The 13,929-nt window shown below is 35.6% G+C and overlaps 2 protein-coding genes across 2 annotated transcripts in view; both read right to left on the bottom strand.

Moving 5' to 3' along the window:
- LOC122360174 (protein rapunzel) overlaps positions 1–9,084 on the bottom strand; it is a 10,868-nt gene extending 1,784 nt beyond the window's left edge. Inside the window, exons 1-2 of the mRNA XM_043260564.1 lie at positions 7,561–9,084; positions 4,533–4,593 (exon numbers count right to left, since the gene is read on the bottom strand). The gene's annotated coding sequence lies outside the window, so the exon portion shown is untranslated. The remainder of the gene's footprint in view (positions 1–4,532; positions 4,594–7,560) is intronic.
- rpz2 (rapunzel 2) lies at positions 585–4,526 on the bottom strand. The gene is made up of 2 exons (XM_043260566.1): positions 3,610–4,526; positions 585–2,401 (listed from the first exon to the last, which is right to left on the bottom strand). Exon 2 carries the CDS (start codon positions 2,356–2,358, stop codon positions 1,675–1,677), a length of 684 nt encoding a protein of 227 aa, XP_043116501.1. The 5' UTR covers positions 2,359–2,401; positions 3,610–4,526; the 3' UTR covers positions 585–1,674.
- Positions 9,085–13,929: the final 4,845 nt, after the last annotated feature.

Raw genomic sequence — 13,929 nt, 5'->3', positions numbered from 1 at the left:
ATACATATATTATTTTAGCTAGTTTATCATTTTAATTATTGAAATAGCTCAAATTAAAATAAATAAAATAAAAATAGCATTGTCAAACGATTAATCGCATTTCATTTAATATGTATATTTCTAAATATACACACATTCAGGTAATATTTATAAAAGATTTACATAGATAGAAATGCTGTCAGTTTTGCCAACTTAGTGACTTTTCAGATCCCTTTATCGTGATTTGTGATTAATTGCGAGTTACCTCATGTGATTAATCACGATTAAATATTTTAATCGACTGACAGCCCTAATATGTTTATATTCATATAATTAATAGCATATATAAATATATTTATTATATAGACTTCACATTTTTTATAAATATATACATCCATGTGTGTGTGTACTTACGTACATAAGTATACACATCAACAAACATATATATTATGAAATTTTGGATGCGATTAATCATTTGACAGCACTACAAAAAAAAACAAAAACAAAAAAAACCCTAATATGATTAATACCAAATGATTTTCAAAACTTAAAATATAAAAATTCAAATATTAGTAAAACTGATATTTCTATTATTATTAACTATAGTAGTATCTAAATGATGTAAAGAGGGTTCAATACTAGTTAAGCTCAATCAGTATTCGTTATATATTGTTGATTAGTAATTTTGTTCCTTATTTTCTTAAAAAACAATAAGCAAAAGAATAAGGTTATGGTTAAGCACTTGAGGTCAATTTCTGGAGAATTTAAATGCAGAATTGACAGTCTTTTTTATTTATCTCTTATACTAATTCTGTCAAAACATCTATATTATTTGAGCTGTAAATGCGTTTAAGTCATATTTAAATTTTTTTTTGGTTGTCATGATGACTAAGTTGTAAAAAAAATCTTTAACATTATACGAAAAAAAGGTAGTAAACGATTTTACACTAAAATCATGCTAGCATGCATGTTGTCAAATCTTGTAATACTTCTAAAACATGGAATATATAGAGTAAATAAGGACTGGCCTCATTAACGTTCATTGTAAAGCAAATGATTCAAAATCTAACCCAAAAAGAAAGAAGCGGAAATTGAGGTCAGCATTATGACATAAATGTTTTTCATTGAGTTTAACTTGTACTGAACCTGAAAGTTTTCTTAATATTTTTTCAGTTTAGACTGATCAAGCATTCTGCCTCTGAAACATCGACAAGTTTGCATTTAATGCAAATCAGTGCAATTTCCATATTCATCTGCATTCTGCACTCACAGTCTGAATTGACCTGGCAGAAATCACGTTTGATCATTTAAAATGACAAATAAAGAGACAAATTGCCAGGATTTGAGAGGAAAAATAGATTAATTTATTGTGCAAAGAATAAAAAAATGTTCCACAAAACATAAGCAAACAATTATATAATAATTCATAATAATGTGTAAGGCTCATATGATATTGGTAATATTTTTATGCTATATTCAGTCACAATAATGACCAAAACATGCTTAATATACTTTAAAAAAAAAAGACTGTCATATACAGTGTTACGAACTAAAAGTCCATTGGCAAGCAGAAAAAAAAATTCACCCATTTACACCCCACACGATTTATTAAAATTTCCTAATTCAAGATGACATTTAAACTTTCAGCATCGGAAATGAATTGTCTCAGCAATCATTCAGTGCAATGTTCCCATTTCATTTTTCCTCTTCAGTGCATTGGTCCAGAACGTCTAGCATCTTTTGTTGAATTTCGGTGACCCTCGGGTGCCATTTGTCTCTCACTTCGTCCTCGTCGTCTTCAGTGGCGGCAGTGTAGGCCATCAGTGCCATTAGACCGATGTAGAACAGGTGGATGATGTGAGAGCAGCGGGCCTCCATCACCTTTTTGTTTCTTTGGCAGCTTTCCAGGTAAACCTGCAGGATGGGCTTCCCAAACATAGAGGTGCCCTTTAATCCACGGTAATACGTATCTAAGCTCATGTCCATCCCATCGCCCTCGTAGATCTTCACAAACTCGCCCATGTGACGATCTGAATTGTCAGGGTCCAGTTTAACTCTTTCCACCATGGTGTTAAAAGCATCGTACTGATGCTTGATAGTTTCCTCGTGTTTACCGTAAGTCTCGTTGATTTCGTTGATGCGAATCTTTCGCAGGGTCTGCTTGTTTTTCTCTGAGATGGTTTCTAGCTTCTCGTGGATCTGTTTGAAGTCCTTATCCATCTCATTGTCCTCCTCGTCCACGAGGCCTTTCCTGACCACTCCGACCACTGAAGTCACAATCCCAAAGAGAGGGTCAATGTTGGCGGCGAAGGAGGAGACTTTCTCCACGTAGCACAGCACTTTGACCGCAGTCACTTTGATCTGCTGTTTTTCTGCCATAGATGAGTCTTTGGTTCTTCTGGGCTTTCAGTCTTGGCTGATTCTGAAATTAAAGGAAATCATGTTCTTAATGAACAGCACATAAATGATAATTCAACACTTCCTGAACATTAAGGTTTCAAACTGGCATGCTTCCTTGGACATTCAATTTTAAAAATCCTCCAAAAAATGGTGAAAGCTGTCTTTAGCACTGTGTGTAGACTTTACAGAAAGGGCAATTCCACAATGCGACAGTTACTATTTTGCAACTAGCAAAGTCTAATAAGACAATTGCCTTCTCTGTTTGAGCATAAATCTATACTAATATATTGGGTGTAAATATATATTGATGTAAACTTTCATTTAATTAAATCATAAAATAGTTCAGTGGAATTCAAACTGACTCAAATTTCACTTTCGTGCACATTTTGTATTGTATATGCATATTAGTATATACAACATATTGTATTGTCATGTTGTTAGCTTAGGAACATCAGTCTACGTTGGGATCATTTGCGAGTCAATCCTCTAGAAGTAGTAGTTTCCAAATTAGTTACTTGTGAGGTTTAATGACCATTCAATTCCAGCTAAAAAGACACTGATAGGATTTCTATTGGGACTATGTTTTCTCTTTCTTTGACCTTAAAAGGCTGCTGTCCAGTTCTGAATCTGCGCTGTCCTGAGCGGTAGTTTTTTTACGTGATCTTTTTTAAAAATCTGGACTTTCGAACGATACAAAGTCTAAATCTAAACCTCCATACAAACGTTCATTTTATTTACAGATCTTTGCGCTTTCAGAATTCAGAAGCTCGCAGGAAGTACTGATTCGAATTCGCTCATTATTTAACACTAATCAAAAACCGGTTAGCAGAGGAAAACAAACAAAACTTGTAATACTACAATGCAGTTGATAAGCATGTTGTGCCTGACATACCCATTAAACCACATGGCAAAATGAATGATGTCATACTTGTGGTTTCGCTCAAGTTTTCCTTTACTATAAATGGAAAGATTTCCTAAATGCCAACTAAATGCTGAGAGTTTTTACAGCTTTTTACAAACATACAGCTTGTCTGTTTGACGAAATAGGTTTCTAGGCTGAATGAATGACAGGATGCCTTGTAAACAGGCTAACACAATTAGCTCAACAGTGAGTTGGACGAATAGCATCATTCAGTTGCACGAAGCAGCACAAATGTTCCATATTTACGTCACAGGATGCATGTTCAGTAAATCTAGAAGCAGGATAATGTTCTAAGCTACGGATCTTACCTGTAAAAGCGTCTGTAGCTGCTCAGTTCCTAATGCTGCTGCTGCTGCTGTTTTTGTACAAGCAGCCACCATTTCACTGTCCGGTCTGAGAAACAGCCCCTCCCCTCTTTGTCATATAAGGGTAGGGTGTGGGAGTGACTCATGCAACAGCAATGCCGATTGGTTTAGAAGGGAAAAAAAAAGTATGCAGCTTTTCCGCAATCCCCTTTCTGAAGAACACACACACACACACACACCCTGCACGGAAAATGGCTGCAATGCTGTTCTGCCGAGTTCTAGTTCATGGATCTTGTCACTTGTAGACAAGAATGAATAACTAGGCGGCAGATGAGTAAATAAGAGATCATTTGGTTTTGTCTGTGTAGAAAAAAAAAGGAGGAAATTCTGACTTCGACTAGTCTAATATTAATATATGAGTCAAAAAAATATATAGTGCGTGTGTATGTGGGAGAAAATAGTTTATAGGCCTCAGACATTAGTAGATAGGTTAGTAAAACTATTCTTACAGTCAATTAAATGCAGCAATTACATCAAATATTCTATTCATTCCACTCTCGCTTCTTGAATGAGGAGGTAAAAATTTAGGAAGCAGGTATGTCTTGTTGTGGCTTTTCTGGTTAAGTGAGAAAAACCCACTGAGGCGTAAACAAAGGATGAATATATGGTGAAAGGAAAGGCTGTCGGGCAACTGTGCGTGTCAACCGCCATTTAAACAGCTGTAAGAGTCAAGTTCATGACAGATGCACGCTGTGAGCTGGGCTTTCTGTGGGTTCGTTTTGTAAATAGAGTGCCGGCAGATTTCATTCAGCGGGTAACTAAATAACGCGCATTGTATGCTTAGAGAAAAAGGTCACATTTTCACTTTGTTTAACAAAGAATGAGTGCCGCTTTTAACCAGTTAAGACAGGAATGTGAAGTCTTACGTTGCAGTGAGAAAAACTGGATTTCCCAAATGGAGATCTTGTTTTCTTTCTTTCCAAGGTTCTGTAAAAAAAAACAACAAAAAAAAAACGTTTAGTATATTCAAGGAAAAGCAAAGCATATTCAGAATGTTTTGGGTCAGTTATCTTTTGAAATTATAAGAATGACTACTGATATAGTTACGGTGTCATCAGATGATTAACACGCCATGCTATTGTTTTTCAGAAATATTTTTTCATTTACTTTTCCAAAGCAGGTATTACGGAAATATAATTCTGCAAAAGTATAAACATGGTTATACAATTAAAAAAATACGCAACTTATTTGCTAAATACTGTTAGGTTTACAGAGTGACGTCAAATTATTGATTCTTTTTTTTTTTTTATTGACGTCAAAGTACATTCTGGCTTACTAAATTATATAACTTTGCATGTGAATATTACGGTTTAACCAGAAGCTTAACAGTATGACCCTAAAAATATATGTTTTTATTAAAACTCAAAAAGCACTTTCAGAGAAGCAACATTTTCCCCAGAAAGATTTTGTTCAATGCGTTCCTGGGTCGACATATTTAGTTTACCCTGGAACAACATTTTAATCCAAAAATTTAGCCTTGGCCGTATCTCTACACCTAAACCTAACCTTACCTATGAGTAATGCCTAAAATCAGATTTAATTATATATGAATGATACCGATGTACTAACACTGATTGTAAGCCTTGTGTAACTTCACAAATTTGATTTTATTTATTTATTTTAATCTGATTTGCTAATCGCAGTGTTGTTCCTGGGTGAACACATTACGCACATCTACCCAATTTGTTTTATTCATCCAGAGGAGGGCAGTTTTTTTTTTTTTTTTAGAAAAAATCAAGACATAAGACATAACATTAAACATTAAAAACTTTAAATATGGGATGAGAAAGAGAAAATGTTGATATGGCAAGATGATGTATCAATTTATCAGGTTATCAAGTCTTTTTTTTTTATATCACTTCATGGCTCAGTAAAGAATAAGATTTCAAAAACAGTATTATAGCAATATTATATACACAGCAGAAACTGAGATTAGAAAGGTGGCATAGCAAATAAATGTCTGAACTACAACTTCTTAGAGTAAATAAACAGTGACACCATAAACAGTGATGTTATCAATGTTCTTTGATGTCAAAGTACATTATGGCTCAATAAGTAATAAAGCCTCATGGTAATACTACAACCTAATTCTTCAGAAGTGTGGTTATAGTACCTATAAACATATAAAAGTTGATTTACAGACTGCTGTATGAAACTTTTTAACTGCAGTTGTCCTCAACGATGGACTTTAGCGTTTACACTTGTGCACAAGAGAAAACTTTGGAGTAGTTCTGTTCTACTAGTACTAGTTTTTGAGAGATGAGGTTGTGAATTAAAGTTCACAGAACAATTATGCTTTGTGATGTGAGAGTAGCTATAATGGGGTTAAAGCTCATTGAGTTGGCTATGACAGGACTGTACAGAGAGCGTACTGGAACAATTTATTTAGTAAAATAAAAACGTGTTTTAGCTCTAAATGAGAGAATGAATGCATGCCTTTACTGTTTTCATTTCCCATTAGAGACACAGACCCTTCTTCCTGATCCATCCAGAGGGGGCAGTAATTTACATTTTAAGATATCTGATAAAAACTGCTAACAGTGACAAAGTGAAAGAGTTTCATTTACTCTGATGCCCCCAAGAGGACTCAAATTTAACCCTTTAAATGCTGAAATGTTTTAGGGTATGAATATCAAAGTTGCACCTACATCTTCCATTCTTCCATTCTTTTAGCATTTAACCCTTTAGTTTATCTGCTTTTGTGTAAAAACAATGTTTTGGGAAATCATATGGTTCATTTATATTAACTAAATTACTCATTTAAATACAATTCAGCTTCCCTCCATTTGCATGGACACCTGAGAATATAAAATCAAAAGATGAATCATTATCGATTAATCACTGAAAGGGTTAATGTGTCATCTGCACCAATGCCAAACTTACAGCAAAATGTTGTTATAGTTTTACAGTCTATGTAGATTAAATAAATGGATAATCATAATCTGTGCTGTGCTTTAACTAGTCCATGCCAAAAATTAAACGAGGGCCCTCTAAAGTTACTAATCAGAGACTAGTCCATACTATGCGCTAACTAGTCCAATACTCTAGGTTTAACTAAAACAAGCAAATAAAAACAGTTCAGTTACAGTGTTTACACTCCACACTCACTCAGTTCAGACCAGAATCTGATCTCCTAAAGGTTCCTTTTAGTTTGCGATACCATTACTACTATTGATAATTAGTTGTTTACTTGCAAATATGATCATTTTCTCAGCAGTTTTATTTGAAAATGGCTTTATACACTTGAACACAGTGGTAACCTACACAGAGTATCGAGTGAGTCAGGAAGTAACCCGTCCCACCAGCTTTCACTCACTCTAAGGAGCGGCCATCTTTAAAGCTCTCTAACAGTTCACTCAGAGAAGCTAATTTGTTAAAATGATCTCGCAAAATCACACAAATACATATAGATATCTATGATTTACATGCTTTCAGAACATCGGTGTGTGTTTTATCCATCAAGCACCATCATTTACACACTTCCTCTCTTTCTTTTCCACAGCACTGCCTGCATGTCAACTTGGCCACTTCCCTTGGACAGCCAGCCAAGGAATACAGACACAACAATTGCAGACCATCTCTATCAAGCCAGAGCACAACAATACAACATCTCCCTGTGTGTTCCCAACCAATGTGAGTATTTTAAAGAGTCTGAAGCCCATTTGGAGCAGCTCACTTCAGCCAGATGCTGCCTGCCCTGTTATAGCTCCCCCTAGCAGCTGCCTCCATATTTCCTTGTTTATGCTAACCATGATATCTATCCTCACCCTATACAGACACCATGCCAAGACCTGTAAAAATCCATACACTGGCATGCATTAGGGCCAATGTACATCCCAATGAGCCCATCCATCCATTAGTGGCCTGGCCATTAGAAAACACAGCTCCTCTTACCTCTTCAGATTGCTACCTCCCTCTCCAAAGTCCCAATCCGGACTGTACTTCTTCTTCCCAGCAAACACTGCAAAAGAGGCTCTTCCATTTTAGCTCAATATGGAGGGGTGTTCAAATTGGACTATACCATTTAAATTGGTGTACAGATGGCCCTGGAGCCTCAAAAAGGGCCCTATGGCCACCATATAATGCAAGTCTCCACTTGCTCCATTGCAGAGGCATATATGAACCCCTATTGACCAGCCCCCTCCTCGAGCCACAGATGACCTCCCCTAATGACATTCAAATATTTCAGGCTTCCAACAGTCAGATAGTGTATACAGAGAGCCGACTGTCACTTCTGGAGGCAGCTGAGGGCGCAGACAGCCTCCAAACAGGCCAGCTGCCAAGCTCTGCCATTGGTTACAACTGGTGCAAGCTATTAATGGGGGGCTATTTATCAAAATAAAGCTTTAAAAAATTAATTAAAGGTTAGAATGAACCAAACGCGTTAAAATGGGGGAATGAAATATGAGCTATCTATTGCATATGCTGGCACAGAGTTAAAAAGGACACCTTTTCAATGGTGTCAATGTGTTTCCAAATAGGACACCAGTTTCTGCCTTTAATAAAGTTATAAGGAGCCTTAGCAGTGGAATTAGAGTCCAACTAGTGTTGAACCGTTATGAATAAATAAAACCTTATCATAATTTCAGAAGGCAGACATTTCCAATACAAAAAAATGCTCTAAAATGAGCTGTTCAATTATCTCTTTAATGCATGAATCGGCAATAATCATCCAGTAAAATGAGAAATTGCCAACAACTTCTGAAACATTTCTGAAAGTAGCCTATTTTATATTTGTTCAGAAACACAAAAGCTTTTTTTGGGCGTTTTGTTTGTAAAATGGTGCAAACACAGGATGTACGTTTTAATTGTCATGGCTAGAATTTTCTGAGGTCTCAACATAAAATGCCTGCTGAAACTGAAAATAACTCCCGCAGAAACATTTAGGACAAAGGTATGAAGTGACAGGATTAAAAATATATAAGGTCAAAGCTATTATAAAAATCTAGCCTTGTTTTAAAGGTTTTTTAAATCTGCAATTGTAGTTCTGCACTTAATGCATTAGAAACTGATTTCTCAGTTGATAAATGAATGATTCAGTGTCAAACAGCTTTGTGCTAATCCAGTGTGTTCTAATCCAGTACCAGGGTGGTTTGTATTTCAAATAAATTGTCTTCATGCATTATTTAAGGTAAGCACATTTTTCTACTTTAAAATCATTATTATTCCATCACCACCACTATTTTAACACTAAAAATGTTCAAATGCATTTCAATTTGAATTTCAGTTCAGATAAGATAATTAAAAGATCCTGGCTAGTGTCAGATTTTTTTTTAACAGTTTATTCCAATTATATCTATGCACATTATATTGTGTTGTGCATACTTTTCCAGAAGTAGTCTACATTAAGTCTTACAACCCTCCCAATCTACTCACCCATCAAATTTCATTTTTGTTCGGCATGTCGGCATGTATATATATATATATATATATATATATATATATATATATATATATATATATATATATATATATATATATATATAATAAAAAAAAAAGAACCTGTAAATGATTTCACTCTTTTCCTGGTTTTAACTGGTTCAGTTAATACGTGCAGTAGTGGTGTGCTATACAAACAAAACTGAAACTAAATAATAAAAACGCTTACCGGCTTCAAAAACTGAAGGAAAAAGAAACAACTGGGAATATTTACAAAGCAATGAATCATTTAAACATTTCAAATGCAAGAAGCCTATCAGTGCGAATACTATCCGACATTCGAGCGCAGGATCATTTTTAAACATGCATCCCTAAACTTATCCCAAACAAACAAGTGAGTGAGTAAGGCTACACGCGCCCTGTGAAATCTGATCTAATGCGAAACATCGTGAAATCATCTGCAAATGATTACGACCTCTGGTGTGACGCTAGGAATTAAGACAATATACAAAGGCACAATAAAAAAAATAAATGTCAAACCGGGACTCACACACAGGTTTATGGTTCATGTAGATTGTGTTTATGTGTCGTGTCCGTCTGTTCTTTTGATGGACGTTCGCACAGCATTAGGTTTCTTATATGTACTTAACCATATTTTGGAGAAAAAATTGTAGACAGAAACGAGCCAAATCTCCCTTTGAAGGGGTTACACGTTAATTAAATCTTACGCATGAACTGAATAAAAAGGCAAGCATGTTTATTTAAGAGTCTTGCATAAAATATCATTTTACTATTTTGTTCTTTTCTTTACTAAGTTGTTTTTTCTTTCTTTTGTTGATTAGTTTTTTGTGGAATGGAAATTATGTTTCCTAACGGTTTTTATTTATTTCATCAGCTTCTTCTAATTCCGAAACATGCACATTATCAATTAATTAAAAAAGGTTACTGAACATTGTATAATATATCATAAATACAAATTAAAAAATCTGGCAGATTACGAGATGATCAAGGTGTAAGTGTCTTAAAATGACCATTTATTCATGTTTTATATTGGCTCTAAAACCTTTTTGAATGAAGCTTATTCTTTTTGTCATTAAAGCCAAACCACTGGATAAACTTAAATGTGTATTCAGCACCTGGTAACAATAATAATTATAAAGGTGAGTATCACTGTGCATAATGCTGAGTTAAAATCCTTATAGTCTTGTATTACACAACATACTGTACTATGAAATTACAAATAAAGCCTGTTACACCTCATTTCCAGTTGTCTTCTCCTATATTTCTTGTGTCCATATATGACAAATTGTGACTATACAATATAACCACTAAGTAAAAAAAAACTAATAAACAAAATAAACAAAAAAAACATGATTAATTATCCTACATGGTGTGTTTTAGTGGTAATGTCTGTTGATCAAAACCTTTGGTGTATTTTAATCATAACCTTTATCAGTATTATATAGAAACTGCAGTTATAATGTAATTTTCTGGTATTTTAGACAAAAGAGTTTATCCTATAATATCCTACTTTTCATGACTGCACAGAAAAAGATTTGGGAGCATTTGACATTTCGTTCCGTTTTATAAACCATTCAGTGCTTAAGGGCTAAACGTAATGAACATTATATAAGACTAGACAGCCTTGCAAGATTTCTTCAGCAGTCCCTCATCAAGCATGATGCATCATACATGTGACATAAATGGAAAATTTGTGACAAACCATGGATGGTCCCACTTTATAGTGGCTTTAACTACTATACTTACATTTAATTTAATCATTTGCTTCAGTGCACTTTTTGTAGTTAAGTAGTAAAGGCCGCCTAATATAAAGAGTGACTGTTGGGTACTGTCCATGGTGCTGTAGCATTTCTGTCACATTCCTTTCTGTCACATTTGGATTTGTATAGGTAGGTGTGTAGCGTAGATAATGTAGTTTCTTTTTCTTTTATATTTGTTAGATTACTGAAAGTTAATGTACAGTTTGGTTAAGTTATCAGCACATGTGCCTCTAGAGTCACTGGGAAACAAAACGAACCACTCTGTGAAAGTGTTTGTCAAGTACTCTCTAGATAGGGCTCATAAGTGCAGAGCGTAGTAAAGTATGATATACACACAAGCTTTTAGTGAGGTTTCTAAGCTTTCTGTTGTAATAAGCTTATGCTGGAGGGACATGCAACAATGGCAAGAACAAAACCTAATCTATTTGACGAACTTTAGTGAGACACAGAGCCCACGGACTCTAAGGTCTTCACAGTCTATTTGAGACAATAGGGCGAGTTCATTTTTGCACGAGTTTAGTTTTGATTTGATTTGATTTTTGTTAAGACGCTAGTTCGGTTAGCTTTCTTCCTGCGTTTCGTCGTGTTCTTTAACTAATTTTATACACGTTTAACAAATTTCGACGCCCGAAGAAGTTGGAAAAAGAAAGCCATTTTGAATAAATCCAATACGTTCTCCAATAGTGTTTTAAAGGCGCCAACATATTAGTTTTATTTGTACTGTACTGAACCGTGTACAGTGTTTTACGTGATGTTTATGAACAACAGCTTTCTTTTTGTTCTTAAAAGTCGTTTTAATAAAAGCAGTATTACAACAAATAACCCGACGTTTAGCTATAACGCTCATAATTCAACGCTTTCGCCGTTTCTGAGGCAGACAACTCTCTTCTTCCGTTGATCAGACACTGAGAAGCGCTACGTCCACGACACAGCGCCTCCCAGCGGTAAAGGATCACTTCATTTGGATGCTTTACATTTCTGTTTTAAATTAAAATTATAGACACAAACGAGAAATGGTAAAACAGATTTTATCCAAGTCAAAACTAGACTAATGTACAGAGTAAAAACCGTTGGGCGCCGAGAGTTTCGCGCGGTTTTTTTGAGAGAGAGGAGAAGTTTCAAAAAGATACTGACGAAAACAAAAAAAACTACCGTCTAAAACTTGTTTTAACCTTAGTTAGCAAAACTATCCCCTTTGAACTGAGTGCATTTTTGCCCGTAGCTTACTTTATAATTTACAAGTTACAAGTTCTTTAAAAAAAAGTTGATTTATTACAGATAAAGTAGAGAAACGGTTGATATTGCAGTATCGCCAACCTACCACCAGAGGGAAGTATACATCTGACCAAACAGCGGTGGACGCAAAGCTGACCAGCTCGCGGCCATCCAACTGTTTCAGGTTTGAACTCTTCATTCCTCCACCTTCGCAAATATCGATTATTTTTGTGTATGTGTGTGTGTGTCGATGGCATCGTCCAAACAGCTGTCAAAGCAGATTACTTTCACAATATTGCCTTAGGCTGAACACGTAGTCGCCGACGAATGATGCAAGTGCTTAGCCAGTGCTAAGCGTTGTTGAGTTATTGTGCGGATAACAAGTATTTTTTAATATACACCGCGCTCTAAAAGTTTGGAAACACCCCTGGCAATGTGTGGTTTTGTATAATATCAGCATGAATCCTTATCGTTTTGGTGCAAATAGCTTACTGTAGGCTAAATAAATTGACGTTATCATTGTAGACCATTTTGATTACATAATAATGGCAATATATGCATGTTAAAGTTGAGGTACTATGGGAGGAACTGGACCGTGATGACTGTAAGAAGTGTCCAACCAGTGTGAATCATCTTTGGGCAAACCTTCAGGAGGCTTGGAGTAATATATCAAGTATATATAAACTGACAGCTCGGATGCCCAGATTATTCAGAGCTGCTAACTGTGGATATTTTGATTAATTAAGTATTTTCTATGTGTAATCTGTTTATGTAGTACAATACGTTTTCCTAATTTGATTTGTGTTGTCCTTTATCAGTGCAAAAGCATCACAATTTAAACCCCACTTTTCTGGGGCATTTCCAAACTTTTTGGAGGACAGCGTACATGAAGAATATTTTGTTTCTGGTGGAAAAGTTTAGCAGAACGCTCCTTCCATATGCTATTAATACAATGAAAGTGAATCAGAACAAACCCCCGCAAGCTCTCAAAAAGTAATGAATGGATGAATTAAACATTTTAAAATTGCGTTACATTTTATTCATATTTAAAATAAATGTAATGTAATTTAATTTATTGTTGTTTCATATGTTATTCACGCCACGGTTTATGCAACATGAAAGTGAGTAAAAAAATAAATAAATAAATATTCCGGTGAATTATTAATTCTTACTGAGTTTAAAATACCAGAAGCATCGTTATTTACAAATGTTCGCACAAACACAAATCTGAAACATCACACTTTCCCCCATGTTAGTGACAGCGTTGGTTTTATCAGAGGATGCGGTAGCATGTCAGAAGGTTTTATCACTCCCGAGGCATGGCGTGGTTGTTCGGTGAAGTGACCCGGATTCTAAAGCAAAGTGGTGGAGGTGTTGTGGAGTGGGAACGGGGTGGAGGGGGGGCTCGTACGATGAGAGTGGATTAAGGGTGGAGGATGGGGGGGTTATGGGTGATGCAGTTTTGCAGCTGTGCGTGTGCTTCTGTGTCTGTGTGTGATTACGGGGGGCAGGAAAGGTTCAGAAGTGTTGGAGCAGAAAATCTCTCTTCTCTCTCCTCCTCCTCTTTCTCTTTCTGTCACCGGGCCAGACGTAAAGCAACAGCAATTTGTGCGATTTCACAGCTCACTGGATCCCAAAAAAACTCTGACAGCCTTATACTGAGAAAGGAAGAGGAGCGAGGAGAAATGGAGGGGTAGAATGATGTTATGAACTGAACGAGGGGGATTTGAAGGGCCGGGGAAAATGGAAATATGTGGGATGAGGAAAACTGTGGGATGAGGAAAAAGTGGCGAACCAGAAACGGCACTGAAATTGTTCACAGAGACAAAAATGTTAATTGAAATATTGATATTAATAAGAATTTATAACTGCAACAGTCAAAAATATG

This window comes from Puntigrus tetrazona, chromosome 16, assembly GCF_018831695.1.
Source record: "Puntigrus tetrazona isolate hp1 chromosome 16, ASM1883169v1, whole genome shotgun sequence".
Taxonomy (NCBI): Eukaryota; Metazoa; Chordata; class Actinopteri; order Cypriniformes; family Cyprinidae; genus Puntigrus; species Puntigrus tetrazona.
The sequence above is the reverse complement of the archived record's forward strand: the minus strand, read 5'-3'. Positions and strand labels throughout refer to the sequence as shown.

Excerpts from the sequence above, each read along its gene's own strand:
- rpz2 (XM_043260566.1), bottom strand. The coding sequence starts at position 2,358 with ATGGCAGAAAAACAGCAGATCAAAGTGACTGCGGTCAAAGTGCTGTGC.